Here is a 12,801-nt window from a genome sequence, read left to right as displayed (position 1 = left end):
TTCTGGCAAACCGAATTCAAGAGCACATCAAAACAATCATCCACCATGATCAAGTAGGCTTCATCCCAGGCATGCAGGGATGGTTTAATATACGGAAAACCATCAACGTGATCCATTATATAAACAAACTGAAAGAACAGAACCACATGATCATTTCATTAGATGCTGAGAAAGCATTTGACAAAATTCAACACCCCTTCATGATAAAAGTCCTGGAAAGAATAGGAATTCAAGGCCCATACCTAAACATAGTAAAAGCCATATACAGCAAACCAGTTGCTAACATTAAACTAAATGGAGAGAAACTTGAAGCAATCCCACTAAAATCAGGGACTAGACAAGGCTGCCCACTCTCTCCCTACTTATTCAATATAGTTCTTGAAGTTCTAGCCAGAGCAATCAGACAACAAAAGGAGATCAAGGGGATACAGATCGGAAAAGAAGAGGTCAAAATATCACTATTTGCAGATGACATGATAGTATATTTAAGTGATCCCAAAAGTTCCACCAGAGAACTACTAAAGCTGATAAACAACTTCAGCAAAGTGGCTGGGTATAAAATTAACTCAAATAAATCAGTTGCCTTCCTCTATACAAAAGAGAAACAAGCCGAGAAAGAAATTAGGGAAACGACACCCTTCATAATAGACCCAAATAATATAAAGTACCTCGGTGTGACTTTAACCAAGCAAGTAAAAGATCTGTACAATAAGAACTTCAAGACACTGAGGAAAGAAATTGAAGAAGACCTCAGAAGATGGAAAGATCTCCCATGCTCATGGATTGGCAGGATTAATATAGTAAAAATGGCCATTTTACCAAAAGCAATCTACAGATTCAATGCAATCCCCATCAAAATACCAATCCAATTCTTCAAAGAGTTAGACAGAACAATTTGCAAATTCATCTGGAATAACAAAAAACCCAGGATAGCTAAAGCTATCCTCAACAATAAAAGGACTTCAGGGGGAATCACTATCCCTGAACTCAAGCAGTATTACAGAGCAATAGTGATAAAAACTGCATGGTATTGGTACAGAGACAGACAGATAGACCAATGGAATAGAATTGAAGACCCAGAAATGAACCCACACACCTATGGTCACTTGATTTTTGACAAAGGAGCCAAAACCATCCAATGGAAAAAAGATAGCATTTTCAGCAAATGGTGCTGGTTCAACTGGAGGGCAACATGTAGAAGAATGCAGATCGATCCATGCTTATCACCCTGTACAAAGCTTAAGTCCAAGTGGATCAAGGACCTCCACATCAAACCAGACACACTCAAACTAATAGAAGAAAAACTAGGGAAGCATCTGGAACACATGGGCACTGGAAAAAATTTCCTGAACAAAACACCAATGGCTTATGCTCTAAGATCAAGAATCGACAAATGGGATCTCATAAAACTGGAAAGCTTCTGTAAGGCAAAGGACACTGTGGTTAGGACAAAACGGCAACCAACAGATTGGGAAAAGATCTTTACCAATACTACAACAGATAGAGGCCTTATATCCAAAATATACAAAGAACTCAAGAAGTTAGACCACAGGGAAACAAATAACCCTATTAAAAAATGGGGTTCAGAGCTAAACAAAGAATTCACAGCTGAGGAATGCCGAATGGCTGAGAAACACCTAAAGAAATGTTCAACATCTTTAGTCATAAGGGAAATGCAATCAAAACAACCCTGAGATTTCATCTCACGCCAGTGAGAATAGCTAAGATCAAAAACTCGGGTGACAGCAAATGCTGGCGAGGATGCGGAGAAAGAGGAACACTCCTCCATTGTTGGTGGGGTTGCAGACTGGTACAACCATTCTGGAAATCAGTCTGGAGGTTCCTCAGAAAATTGGACAGTGAACTGCCTGAGGATCCAGCAATACCTCTCTTGGGCATATACCCAAAAGATGCCTCAACATATAAAAGAGACACGTGCTCCACTATGTTCATCGCAGCCTTATTTATAATAGCCAGAAAATGGAAAGAACCCAGATGCCCTTCAACAGAGGAATGGATACAGAAAATGTGGTACATCTACACAATGGAATATTACTCAGCTATCAAAAACAACGAGTTTATGAAATTCGTAGGCAAATGGTTGGAACTGGAAAATATCATCCTGAGTGAGCTAACCCAATCACAGAAAGACATACATGGTATGCACTCATTGATAAGTGGCTATTAGCCCAAATGCTTGAATTACCCTAGATCCCTAGAACAAACGAAACTCAAGACAGATGATCAAAATGTGAATGCTTCACTCCTTCTTTAAATGAGGAAAAAGAATACCCTTGGCAGGGAAGGGAGAGGCAAAGATTAAAACAGAGACTGAAGGAATACCCATTCAGAGCCTGCCCCACATTTGGCCCATACATATACAGCCACCCTATTAGACAAGATGGATGAAGCAAAGAAGTGCAGACCGACAGGAGCCGGATGTAGATCGCTCCTGAGAGACACAGCCAGAATACAGCAAATACAGAGGCGAATGCCAGCAGCAAACCACTGAACTGAGAATAGGTCCCCGGTTGAAGGAATCAGAGAAAGAACTGGAAGAGCTTGAAGGGGCTCGAGACCCCAAAAGTACAACAATGCCAAGCAACCAGAGCTTCCAGGGACTAAGCCACTACCTAAAGAGTATACATGGACTGACCCTGGACTCTGACCCCATAGGTAGCAATGAATATCCTAGTAAGAGCACCAGTGGAAGGGGAAGCCCTGGGTCCTGCTAAGACTGAACCCCCAGTGAACTAGTCTATGGGGGGAGGGTGGCAATGGGGCGAGGGTTGGGAGGGGAACACCCATAAGGAAGGGGAGGGGGGAGGGAGATGTTTGCCCGGAAACCGGGAAAGGGAATAACACTTGAAATGTATATAAGAAATACTCAAGTTAATAAAAAAAAAATTCTTTCTTTTTTTATTTTATTTTTTTTCTTTAACTTGAGTATTTCTTATTTACATTTCAAGTGTTATTCCCCTTCCCGGTTTCCGGGCAAACATCCCCCTAACCCCTCCCCCTCCCCTTCTTTATGGGTGTTCCCCTCCCCATCCTCCCCCTATTACCGCCCTCCCCCCAACAATCACGATCACTGGGGGGTCAGTCTTAGCAGGACCCAGGGCTTCCCCTTCCCCTGGTGCTCTTACTAGGATATTCATTGCTACCTATGCGGACAGAGTCCAGGGTCAGTCCATGTATAGTCTTTGGGTAGTGGCTTAGTCCCTGGAAGCTCTGGTTGCTTGGCATTGTTGTTCATATGGGGTCTCGAGCCCCTTCAAGCTCTTCCAGTTCTTTCTCTGATTCCTTCAACGGGGGTCCTATTCTCAGTTCAGTGGTTTGCTGCTGGCATTCGCCTCTGTATTTGCTGTATTCTGGCTGTGTCTCTCAGGAGAGATCTACTGGATACCATTTTCTACTGCTTTATTCTGTAAGAGTCTTGGAAGTAGTGGCGCATAGCTTAGCGACATTGAAAGAGAAGGTAAACCACCAGGGGACTCTAGATATAACGGTTTGCATTTTCAAGCAAATGTTTAGGCTGTGTTGTTGTCAGCCAAGTACAGGCTTTGGAGAGCAACGAGCCTGGAAGTGCTGTCATTGGCAGTGCCGGAAGGCTGTTTGAAACCGGACACCTTAAGAGTTTAGACTATGAAATTGGCAAGCACTACTCATTGGGGGATTTCCTCACGAGAGTCATTTTGTATCCAAGCACCACTTCTCTTGCTTTTTCCCACCAGGCTTCTAACAAAGATTTGCACCATTCTAAAGCCATCATTGCTTTTCTCCTTTAGGCTCTCATCGCAGCAGAGTCGGAAGAAGGCGCGAACCAAACAGACTTGGGAGTCACTAGGAACAAGATCATGACGGCTCAGTATGAATGTTACCAAAAGATCATGCAGGATCCCATTCAACAAGGAGAAGGTAGCTGCAACTAACACTAGATGAACTTAATTAAAAGAAAACTATCCATGTGGCTTCTTTACATCTACTAATAAAAGTTAACTTTTTTGTTTGTTTTCTGGTTTATGTACGAATTTTATTATGTATTTGGGAAGTGTGTTTTATGACATAATCCAACTTATTCTTTTCAGTAAAATTTTACAAAATACTTTATCCCCTGAATTTTGCAGAATGATGTAAAATATTCAAAATACTAACAGATATTAATACCAAAACAAGACAAGTCAATAACTATTGACCATCGGTTCATGTAATTTATGTTTGTCTTTTTAAAAATACTTTGCCTTACCACTTGCATGTTCTGCATACCAATTCTGTTAACTGGCATCATTTTATTTCATATTATTGTTTTAAAACTATTGAACTAACTCTTTGCAAATGATCTAGATAAAGGTTTAAGTACTAAAATATAATGTTGAACGAAAGGAAAATATTTTCATAAGAAACAGCTCTGTGGTAAAAGAGTTCAGGATCACCCTTATTTTATCTCAGAACTTCACAATGCATTCTGCAATTTGTAAAAAATACTTTAAAGTAGACTAAATAGTTTTAAAAAACATTGTGTTTCTGAAATCCATCTGAACAAAGATATCTATCTCTCTCTGAGACCTTAGAACATAATCAAAAAATAGACCTTGTGGTGCATCACGCTACCCATGCTGAGGTGAACTCCACACAGACTTTCATAATGGCAACTTGGACATGTATAATATGATTTCTGAGGCAAGAAGAATGTTCTTCTATAGATCACAAAACTTATTTTCCCAGCCATATGCAGTGGGAAACATTTTAAATTTATTTAAGATGATAGGAAAGAAAGCTATGGTTGTCTTAGTAGCTTTTTAAAGGTTTGTAATTATTTAGAGGTTTTGGATACCAGAATTATTATTATGGCTCCATAATAATAATGATAAAATGATCACAAGATTTTTGTACAGATACATGATTATTAACAAATATTTCATGTAGCAGTCGATATTCTACTTAATTTTGGTGACTCATAGATTGTTATAGACTGTTATAGATTTTTGATTAGATATTTTTAGAACATTGATGAGTTAATTTTGTTATATGTATATATTACAATGTGTATACATATATATGTACTATATTACAAAAGCTTCTTTATCCTCACCTTGATGAAAACATAAAATGTTTACAGTTAAAATGTTAAAATAGTAACACTGTCTAGAAGGTATTTGTTTCAGAAAATGCTCAAACACTTTCCTTAAGAATACAGTTTCTGGCCTACTGTGGTGGCGAACAACTTTAGTACTAGCACTTGTGAGGCAAAGACAGGTTTATCTCTGTGAGTTTAGGGCTAGCCTGCTCTATAGAGTGAATTCTAAGACAATCAGGGCTATACAAAGAAACCCTGTCTTGAAAAAGCAAAACCAAACCAAGCAACCAACCAAACAACCAATGGGGGGGGGGAGAGAGAGAGAGAGAGAGAGAGAGAGAGAGAGAGAGAGAGAGAGAGAGATAGGTAGAGGGAGGGAGGGGAAGAGGGACAGGGATAGGGACAGGGAGAAAGGGAGAGGGACAGGGAGAGAGAAACAGGGAGAGGGAGAGGGAGAGGGAGAGGGAGAGACAGAGACAGAGAAAGAAAAAAAAGAATACAGTTTCTAAAACAAAATATGCTTTACTTTTTGTTTTAAAAACTTAAGTACAGGGACACTAATTAACATCTGCTTCATGGTTAAATACAATCACCAAAGATAGCCTGATTTATTGAACAATTGCTTTGAAGAAACTAAACTGGATCTAATATTTATGCAGAGTCATTTTTAAGTTTGGTTTGAATATCATTAAGAATAATTCTTAATAGTCACTGTAGTGATTATTTGGCGACAGTCGAGCGATCGTGGCTTTTGTACATCATCATTTCCAGGAGGCTTCTTTACACCAAGGCACTGAGAAACCTTCCTTCAGAGTTTATTGCTGGGCAGCCCAGAGCCTTGCTGACCTTTCATTTTCACTTCCCCTCTAAGGCCTTTACTGCAACAGAACCTGGGACGGATGGCTATGCTGGAATGACGTTGCAGCAGGAACCGAGTCAATGCAGTACTGCCCTGATTACTTTCAAGATTTTGATCCTTCAGGTAGATACTGGAATTTAATTACAGATCTTATTGAAATCTGTAGAGCGAACATTGTTGTTTAATATTTATAAATGCTATTAAATATTAAATACACCTTATTAAAAGCATTTGTAACTTATCACGGAAGTAGTCTTAAAAGGTTTGCAGTGTGTGGCTATCTTAGCTTTCACTTCCTACTTCTGAACTCATTTAACCAAAGGAAAAAACTGAATGGAAACTATAAGTCTATTAAACTCTTTTAAATTTTTTTCTTTTTATGATTAAAGAGAAGGTTACAAAGATCTGTGACCAAGATGGAAACTGGTTCAGACATCCAGATAGTAACAGGACATGGACAAACTACACCTTGTGTAACAACAGCACGCATGAGAAAGTGAAGGTACGTAACCGCGGGAGCTGGGATCCGACTGACAATTTAAAAACTGCATTGCAGCCCCGAGGAAAAGAAGTCAGTGTCCATTCCACAGAAAAACCATTTCCTAAGATCATTTGAGAAGAGCAATGAAAAAAAAATGTGGAAAAGTTGCTATTAATGCTGTCATTACACTAGGGGAGTAACCCTGTTAGGCAACCGTGCATTTACAAGTCAATGCCCCAGGATCGGGGTTTCAGATTCTCCAAAGAAAATATAACTTAAAAGTGTAGTATACGGGAAAACTTTCTTTTCTAGTGAAATTCTAGAATTGCCTAAAAAACTGTTCTTAGGCAAATAGGATATGCTCAGTGGGACTGAAACCTTCACCTGCTCCTCGGGAGAAGGCGCCCATCCTACCCAGCTGTTAGGACACTACAGCTCTTGTTCCTGCTTTGAAACTTAGAATGAAAGCCACGGTTGAGGACAATAGTCGCCGAGTAGAGCTCAACTGAGATAGTTTACGTCTTTCCAGTTGTGTGTGTATATGATTAAAAGTGTGAGCCCTGATACATGCTTCCTGTCTTGGCATCTATCTGCCCCGTGACCACGGACAAGAAAACCCTCTTGTGCTAAACAAGTGTACTTTCTTCCAGCGGCCAGGATAGAGCAATCAATCATTCAACCGCAAGCTATCACTGTGTCTATATATCACGTGTGCTCTGGTAATTCAGAGGTGATTCAGTTAAACCAAACCCAAACCCAAAGCCAAACCAAAACCTAAACAAGCAAAAAGCAAACAACCAAATAAACAAAATCTCTATAAATGGCATGTTAAAGGAAAATAGGAGAAGAAAATAAGAAAGCAGAAACTAAGAGAATGTTCAAATACATTTATATAGGTCAAAGGCTCTAATAAGTTTCCATATTAAAATCTGCCTCTGAGGGGCTGGAGAGATGGCTCAGCGGTTAAGAGCACTGACTGCTCTTCCAGAGGTCCTGAGTTCAAATCCCAGCAAACACATGGTGACTTGCAACCATCTGTAATGGGATCTGATGCCCTCTTCTGGCCTGCAGCATACATGCAGGTGGAATGCAGTATACATAATAAATGAATCTTCAAAAAGAAAAGATCTGTTCTGAGCCTCAGATTTGTGAAAAGAAATAGAAAAACTCAATAGGTAAAGAAAGAAAACCAAATCACCGAGTATCGTTTGATTTTAATATAAAATGCTGATTTTACATACAGTATAAACTAGATTAATAAATGCATTACCTTAAAGATTCAATGTGACTTCTGATTCCTTAAATAACAGAACACATGGTTTATAAGTTTTTAATAACATTTGGTAAATTTGTATAGATGTTTTCATTTACATGTTTTCAAATATTTATTGGTTTTCAAGCAAGTGATTATAAATCTATGTGTTCTTTTAAAAATAGAGTTTATTCATTTGAATTTTATCTAATATACGTGTAGTCTTTTAGATACAAGGATAATTCTATTTTTTTTCTTATCACGCCATTATAGACAGCACTGAATTTGTTCTACCTAACTATAATTGGACATGGATTATCTATTGCCTCTCTGATCATCTCACTCATCATATTTTTTTATTTCAAGTAAGTACATTTAAAAAATTTTAACTTGACAACTGTGGCGAATTCAGGTTATGTGCCTATCGAGCTCCTGTGCGATATCCATTATAAAATATACAAAATATAAGTAACATAAAATATACAAAATATAAGTGTAATATTTAAAGTCACCTGGGATTTTTTTTATTTCATTTTAGTTTTGGGAAATAGGCAGGGAATGAATTGGATATCTTCGTCCTAATTCTATAGCATTATTAGGCATGTAAGGTTAAAGTATGTGTTTTGGTCATGTTGATTTACAGGGCCTTGTTTTCTCGGCGTCCTCCATCACCTGTCTCTTTCATTGTGTTAGCTTCCTTTACTTAGGGTTGTCTGAGCCCCGAGGGGAGGGATTTTATGGAGGCATCCTGTTTGTGGCTTAGTGTTCCGAGTTCTCATTCTCTGCATAAAGCCTGGCTGTGGGTCTCTTTATTTGTTCCCACCTGCTGCAGGAGGAAGCTTCTCTGATAATGGTGGTGCAAAATCTATGTGCATTACAGAATGCCATTAGGAGTCACACTATTGCTACTTACTCTTTTAAAGAACAATTTAAGAACACTTGGCTTTGCCGTGGTCCCTGGACTATCTACTCTCAGGTTCTCGGCCACCTGTGCAATGTCAGGTACAGGCTGCATCTCATGGAGTGGGCCTTGAGTCGAATCAGATATTGGTTGGTTACGCCCACAGTGTGTGTCCACTAATGCACTAACATATAGTGCAGTCAGGGATAGCATTGTGGATCAAGTGGCAGGTTTGGTGTTTAGTTTTCTCTTTTGGTATCATGCTGAATGCTTTCCTGTGCCAAAGATGCTAGAACATAGGGATGAAGGTTCTATGTAGGTACTATATTGACTGGTCTGTGTTCAATGAGTCGTGCAGATGTCGTATCCAGCAATGTGGCCTTGCCGTTAGTTTTGGAGAGCGATCTGTGGTCTTGGCAACAGCCTGGATTGTTTGGGGTTCCCATGAGACCACTTTGGCCAAGAACTCAATTAGATGTAATCAATCTTAGCACTGGAAGCTTCACTTGGAGGCAAGAGATGGCTAGATGGGGCTGTCTCCTCTATTCTTGGACAAATTGATTTAGATCACCTTGATATATATATGGAAGTTTCTACTATATCAGGTTTCCTTAATTGTCTCTCCCCATATTCCCTTCCCTTTCCCCTTCCCCTCCCCCTCCATACTTGATCCTCCCATTCTAGCACTCCTATTTGATTGTAACTTTATTTTATTTCACTTTCCTAGTGAGATTTATGCCCACCCCCCATATCCCGTACTCTATGGCTAATCTCTGTGGTTCTGTGGATTGTTGCTTGGTTATCATTGACTTAAACAGCTAATATCCACATGTAAGTGAATATATACCACATTTGTCTTTCCCAGTCTGGGACACTCAGGATGAGATTTTTCTAGTTCCATCCATTTATTTCATGATTTTATTAGAAAAGCTTTTTTAAAAAAATCCATTACATAGATGTAGCATATTTTCTTTATTCATTCTTCTGTTGAGGGACACTTAGGTTGTTTCCAATTTCTGACTCATCAATTTAGTGGCAATGAACATGTTTGTGCACTAAATGTCTCAGGGTATGAAACATCCTTTGAGAATATGTCTAAGAGTGGTATGACTGGTGTTTGATGTAGATTGAATCCCATCTTACTGAGGAACTGCCACACTAATTTCCATAATGGCTGAACTTCTAATATATAGATGTGCTATGTACCATGGGCAAGTCTGGTGTGCATAGGGGCCAGAAGAGGCATTAGATCCCCTGTAACTGGAGTTATGACAGCTGTAAGCCTATAAGAGTAAGCTTGTAAGAGTAGCCAATTCTCTTAGCCACTGATGTATCTCTCTCCAGCCCCAGTTTTTGCAATATATTTTTAGTTTTATTATGCAAATATTTTATATTTTTCAAAGCCTTGCAATTTCTTGGTCAAAGATTTTTTTTGTGCTTCTTGATCTATATCAATTCAAAAGTCTCCTAAAAGTGGTGTTTTCAGAATGAATTCATAACATCTAACTCTTCCAAACCCGATAGGTTTCTTATGAACTAACCCATTTTCCCTAATGACGTCACTGGAAACTCCATTGTATTTGTCAGAAATTTAGTAATAATTTGAGAGTCCATCCTCTTTTTTCATTCCTCCTTATCCTCTCTGACACCATTACTACCAAGTATTTTCTATGTAACTTTAAAAAATTATTATTGCTATTTTTTTTTAATCAGGGACTCTCTGTGTAGCCATTGCTGGCCTGAAACTGTATGTTTACTTGGCTAGTTTCAAACTCACCGAGATCTGTCTACCTCTGCCTCCCAAGTGCTGGGGTTGATGGTGTGTTCCACCACACCCAGCTGCTATTCTAACGGTTTTTTAATATCAGTTTCCTTTATTCAACTGTAGACAATCTTTAAAAAAACTGCGCCAAGTCGACGCCCATGCCATCCTGAATGCGTCCAATCTCGTCTGATTTTGGAAAAAACTGCATCAAATTCTGCAGAGCGTGTTTGTTATTCTCTCCTTCAAAACCTAGGGTGCTTTTTTCTGATCCTTATACGAACATGAAAGCATTAATGAATCCTGCCTTGTATCTCTCTGCCTCCCTAGCCTGGTTAAATGCTTCAGAGCTGGGAATTATTCTTGATCATTTCCTCAGTGGACTCTTCCTGAATTCCTTACTGAAGCTGTAATTAATTACAGTGGACATGGTGTAAAAATTTAAAAGCATTTGAGAGATAATAATCCCTTTAAATTAAAAACCATTCCAGCTGAGACTCTTCAGATTAAACTGTCTCTATTTTTTTTTTTTAATGTAATAAGCCGAAACATCCAAGGGCATTAAGTTTCTGAAGACGATAAAGTTATTAGCAATTGCATTGCATTCCCAAACCAGTAGTAAGAAAGAAAACAATGGTCTCCTGGAATTCTGGGCCATATGCCCTCATGCAATTTTGATTTTAGCAAAGATGTCAGTGCAGTACCCAACAAGTGAAAAGCAAAATGAATACTACTTCCTCATGTGAAAAAAAAATCCAAGAGTTAATAAAATAAATACGCCCTGGGCTTATGAGGCAAGTGGGGCCGCCAAGGCAAACAATACTGAAGCCAAACTGGACCAGGAAAAGTATAGTGTCAGTCTAAATCTCTAATCAGACGGCTCATTCATTCAGTTCTCAATGGAGAAACGCTGTCATAACAAATGGGTTATCAAGGAGGTTGGAAATTAAGGGAAACAATAGCTATGCTGACCAAATCATAACAGTACAAAGAATATTGTCATAAAGGCTTAGGATGTACAGTGATAGGAGCATAGCATCTTGAGTACAAATAATTATAATTAGATAGAGTGTGTACAGTAACAAAGAGAAATAGGTGGTTTAATTTAAAACCTCTTATCGGCTAAACAAGTGTAGTGAACACCTAGTTATCAATAGACCTATCACTCAAAGTTTTCAGACAGTAATCAGATACTAACCCATCAAGAATATTGACATCTCTCTGCACCCAAATCCCGTGGGAGGGAGAGCTGAACCTTCAGAGAGGCGGACACGCCTGGGAAACCAGAAGAGACTGCACTCTGTGCACATCCAGACGCCAGAGGAAAACACCAAACGCCATCTGGAACCCTGGTGCACGGAGGCTCCTGGAAAGAGCGGCACAGATCTTCCCGGTTGCTGCCACAGCGGAGAGGACTTAGGCAGTACCCCACGAGCAAACTTGAGCCTTGGAACCGCAGGTAGGACCAACTTTTCCCCTGCAAGAAACCTGCCTGGTGAACTCAGGACACACAGAGGCAAAATTCCTCTAGGACCGGGCACTTCCTGTGTTTACCGGAAGTCCCACACCCGCGGATCCCGGCCCGCAGCAGCTCTCTGCTCCCAAACCCTGTGGGAGAGAGACCTCACCGCCTGATCAGGTGGGCACTCCTGAGGCTGCAGAGCGGAGGAGACCACCAACACTGCCCACCCCTGCCCACATCCCTGGCCCAAGAGGAAACTGTATAAGGCCTCTGGGCTCCCGTGGGGGAGGGCCCAGGAGCGGCAGGACCCCTGCGCCTGAGACACCTCCGGAACCTGAAGGAAACAGACCGGATAAACAGTTCTCTGCACCCAAATCCCGTGGGAGGGAGAGCTGAACCTTCAGAGAGGCAGACACGCCTGGGAAACCAGAAGAGACTGCACTCTGTGCACATCCAGACGCCAGAGGAAAACACCAAACGTCATCTGGAACCCCGGTGCACGGAGGCTCCCGGAAAGAGCGGCGCAGATCTTCCCGGTTGCTGCCACAGCGGAGAGGACTTAGGCAGTACCCCACGAGCAAACTTGAGCCTTGGAACCACAGGTAGGACCAACTTTTCCCCTGCAAGAAACCTGCCTGGTGAACTCAAGACACAGGCCCACAGGAACAGCTGAAGACCTGTAGAGAGGAAAAACTACACGCCCGAAAGCAGAACACTCTGTCCCCATAACTGGCTGAAAGAAAACAGGAAAACAGGTCTACAGCACTCCTGACACACAGGCTTATAGGACAGTCTAGCCACGGTCAGAAATAGCAGAACAAAGTAACACTAGAGATAATCTGATGGCGAGAGGCAAGCGCAGGAACCCAAGCAACAGAAACCAAGACTACATGGCATCATAGGAGCCCAATTCTCCCACCAAAGCAAACACGGAATATCCAAACACACCAGAAAAGCAAGATCTAGTTTCAAAATCATATTTGATCATGATGCTGGAGGACTTCAAG

General features: G+C 40.5%; 1 protein-coding gene across 2 annotated transcripts in view; it reads left to right on the top strand.

Moving 5' to 3' along the window:
- Calcrl (calcitonin receptor like receptor) overlaps positions 1–12,801 on the top strand; it is a 97,546-nt gene that overhangs the window by 49,254 nt on the left and 35,491 nt on the right. For both annotated transcript variants that reach the window (NM_012717.3, XM_006234439.5), the window contains 4 exons: positions 3,789–3,918; positions 5,949–6,059; positions 6,326–6,438; positions 7,943–8,034. In NM_012717.3, the coding sequence (NP_036849.2) occupies positions 3,789–3,918; positions 5,949–6,059; positions 6,326–6,438; positions 7,943–8,034 (446 nt within the window). The remainder of the gene's footprint in view (positions 1–3,788; positions 3,919–5,948; positions 6,060–6,325; positions 6,439–7,942; positions 8,035–12,801) is intronic.

This window comes from Rattus norvegicus, chromosome 3 (genome assembly GCF_036323735.1).
Source record: "Rattus norvegicus strain BN/NHsdMcwi chromosome 3, GRCr8, whole genome shotgun sequence".
NCBI lineage: Eukaryota > Metazoa > Chordata > Mammalia > Rodentia > Muridae > Rattus > Rattus norvegicus.
Note: the sequence above shows the minus strand (reverse complement) of the source record. Positions and strands in the feature narration are given on the sequence as shown.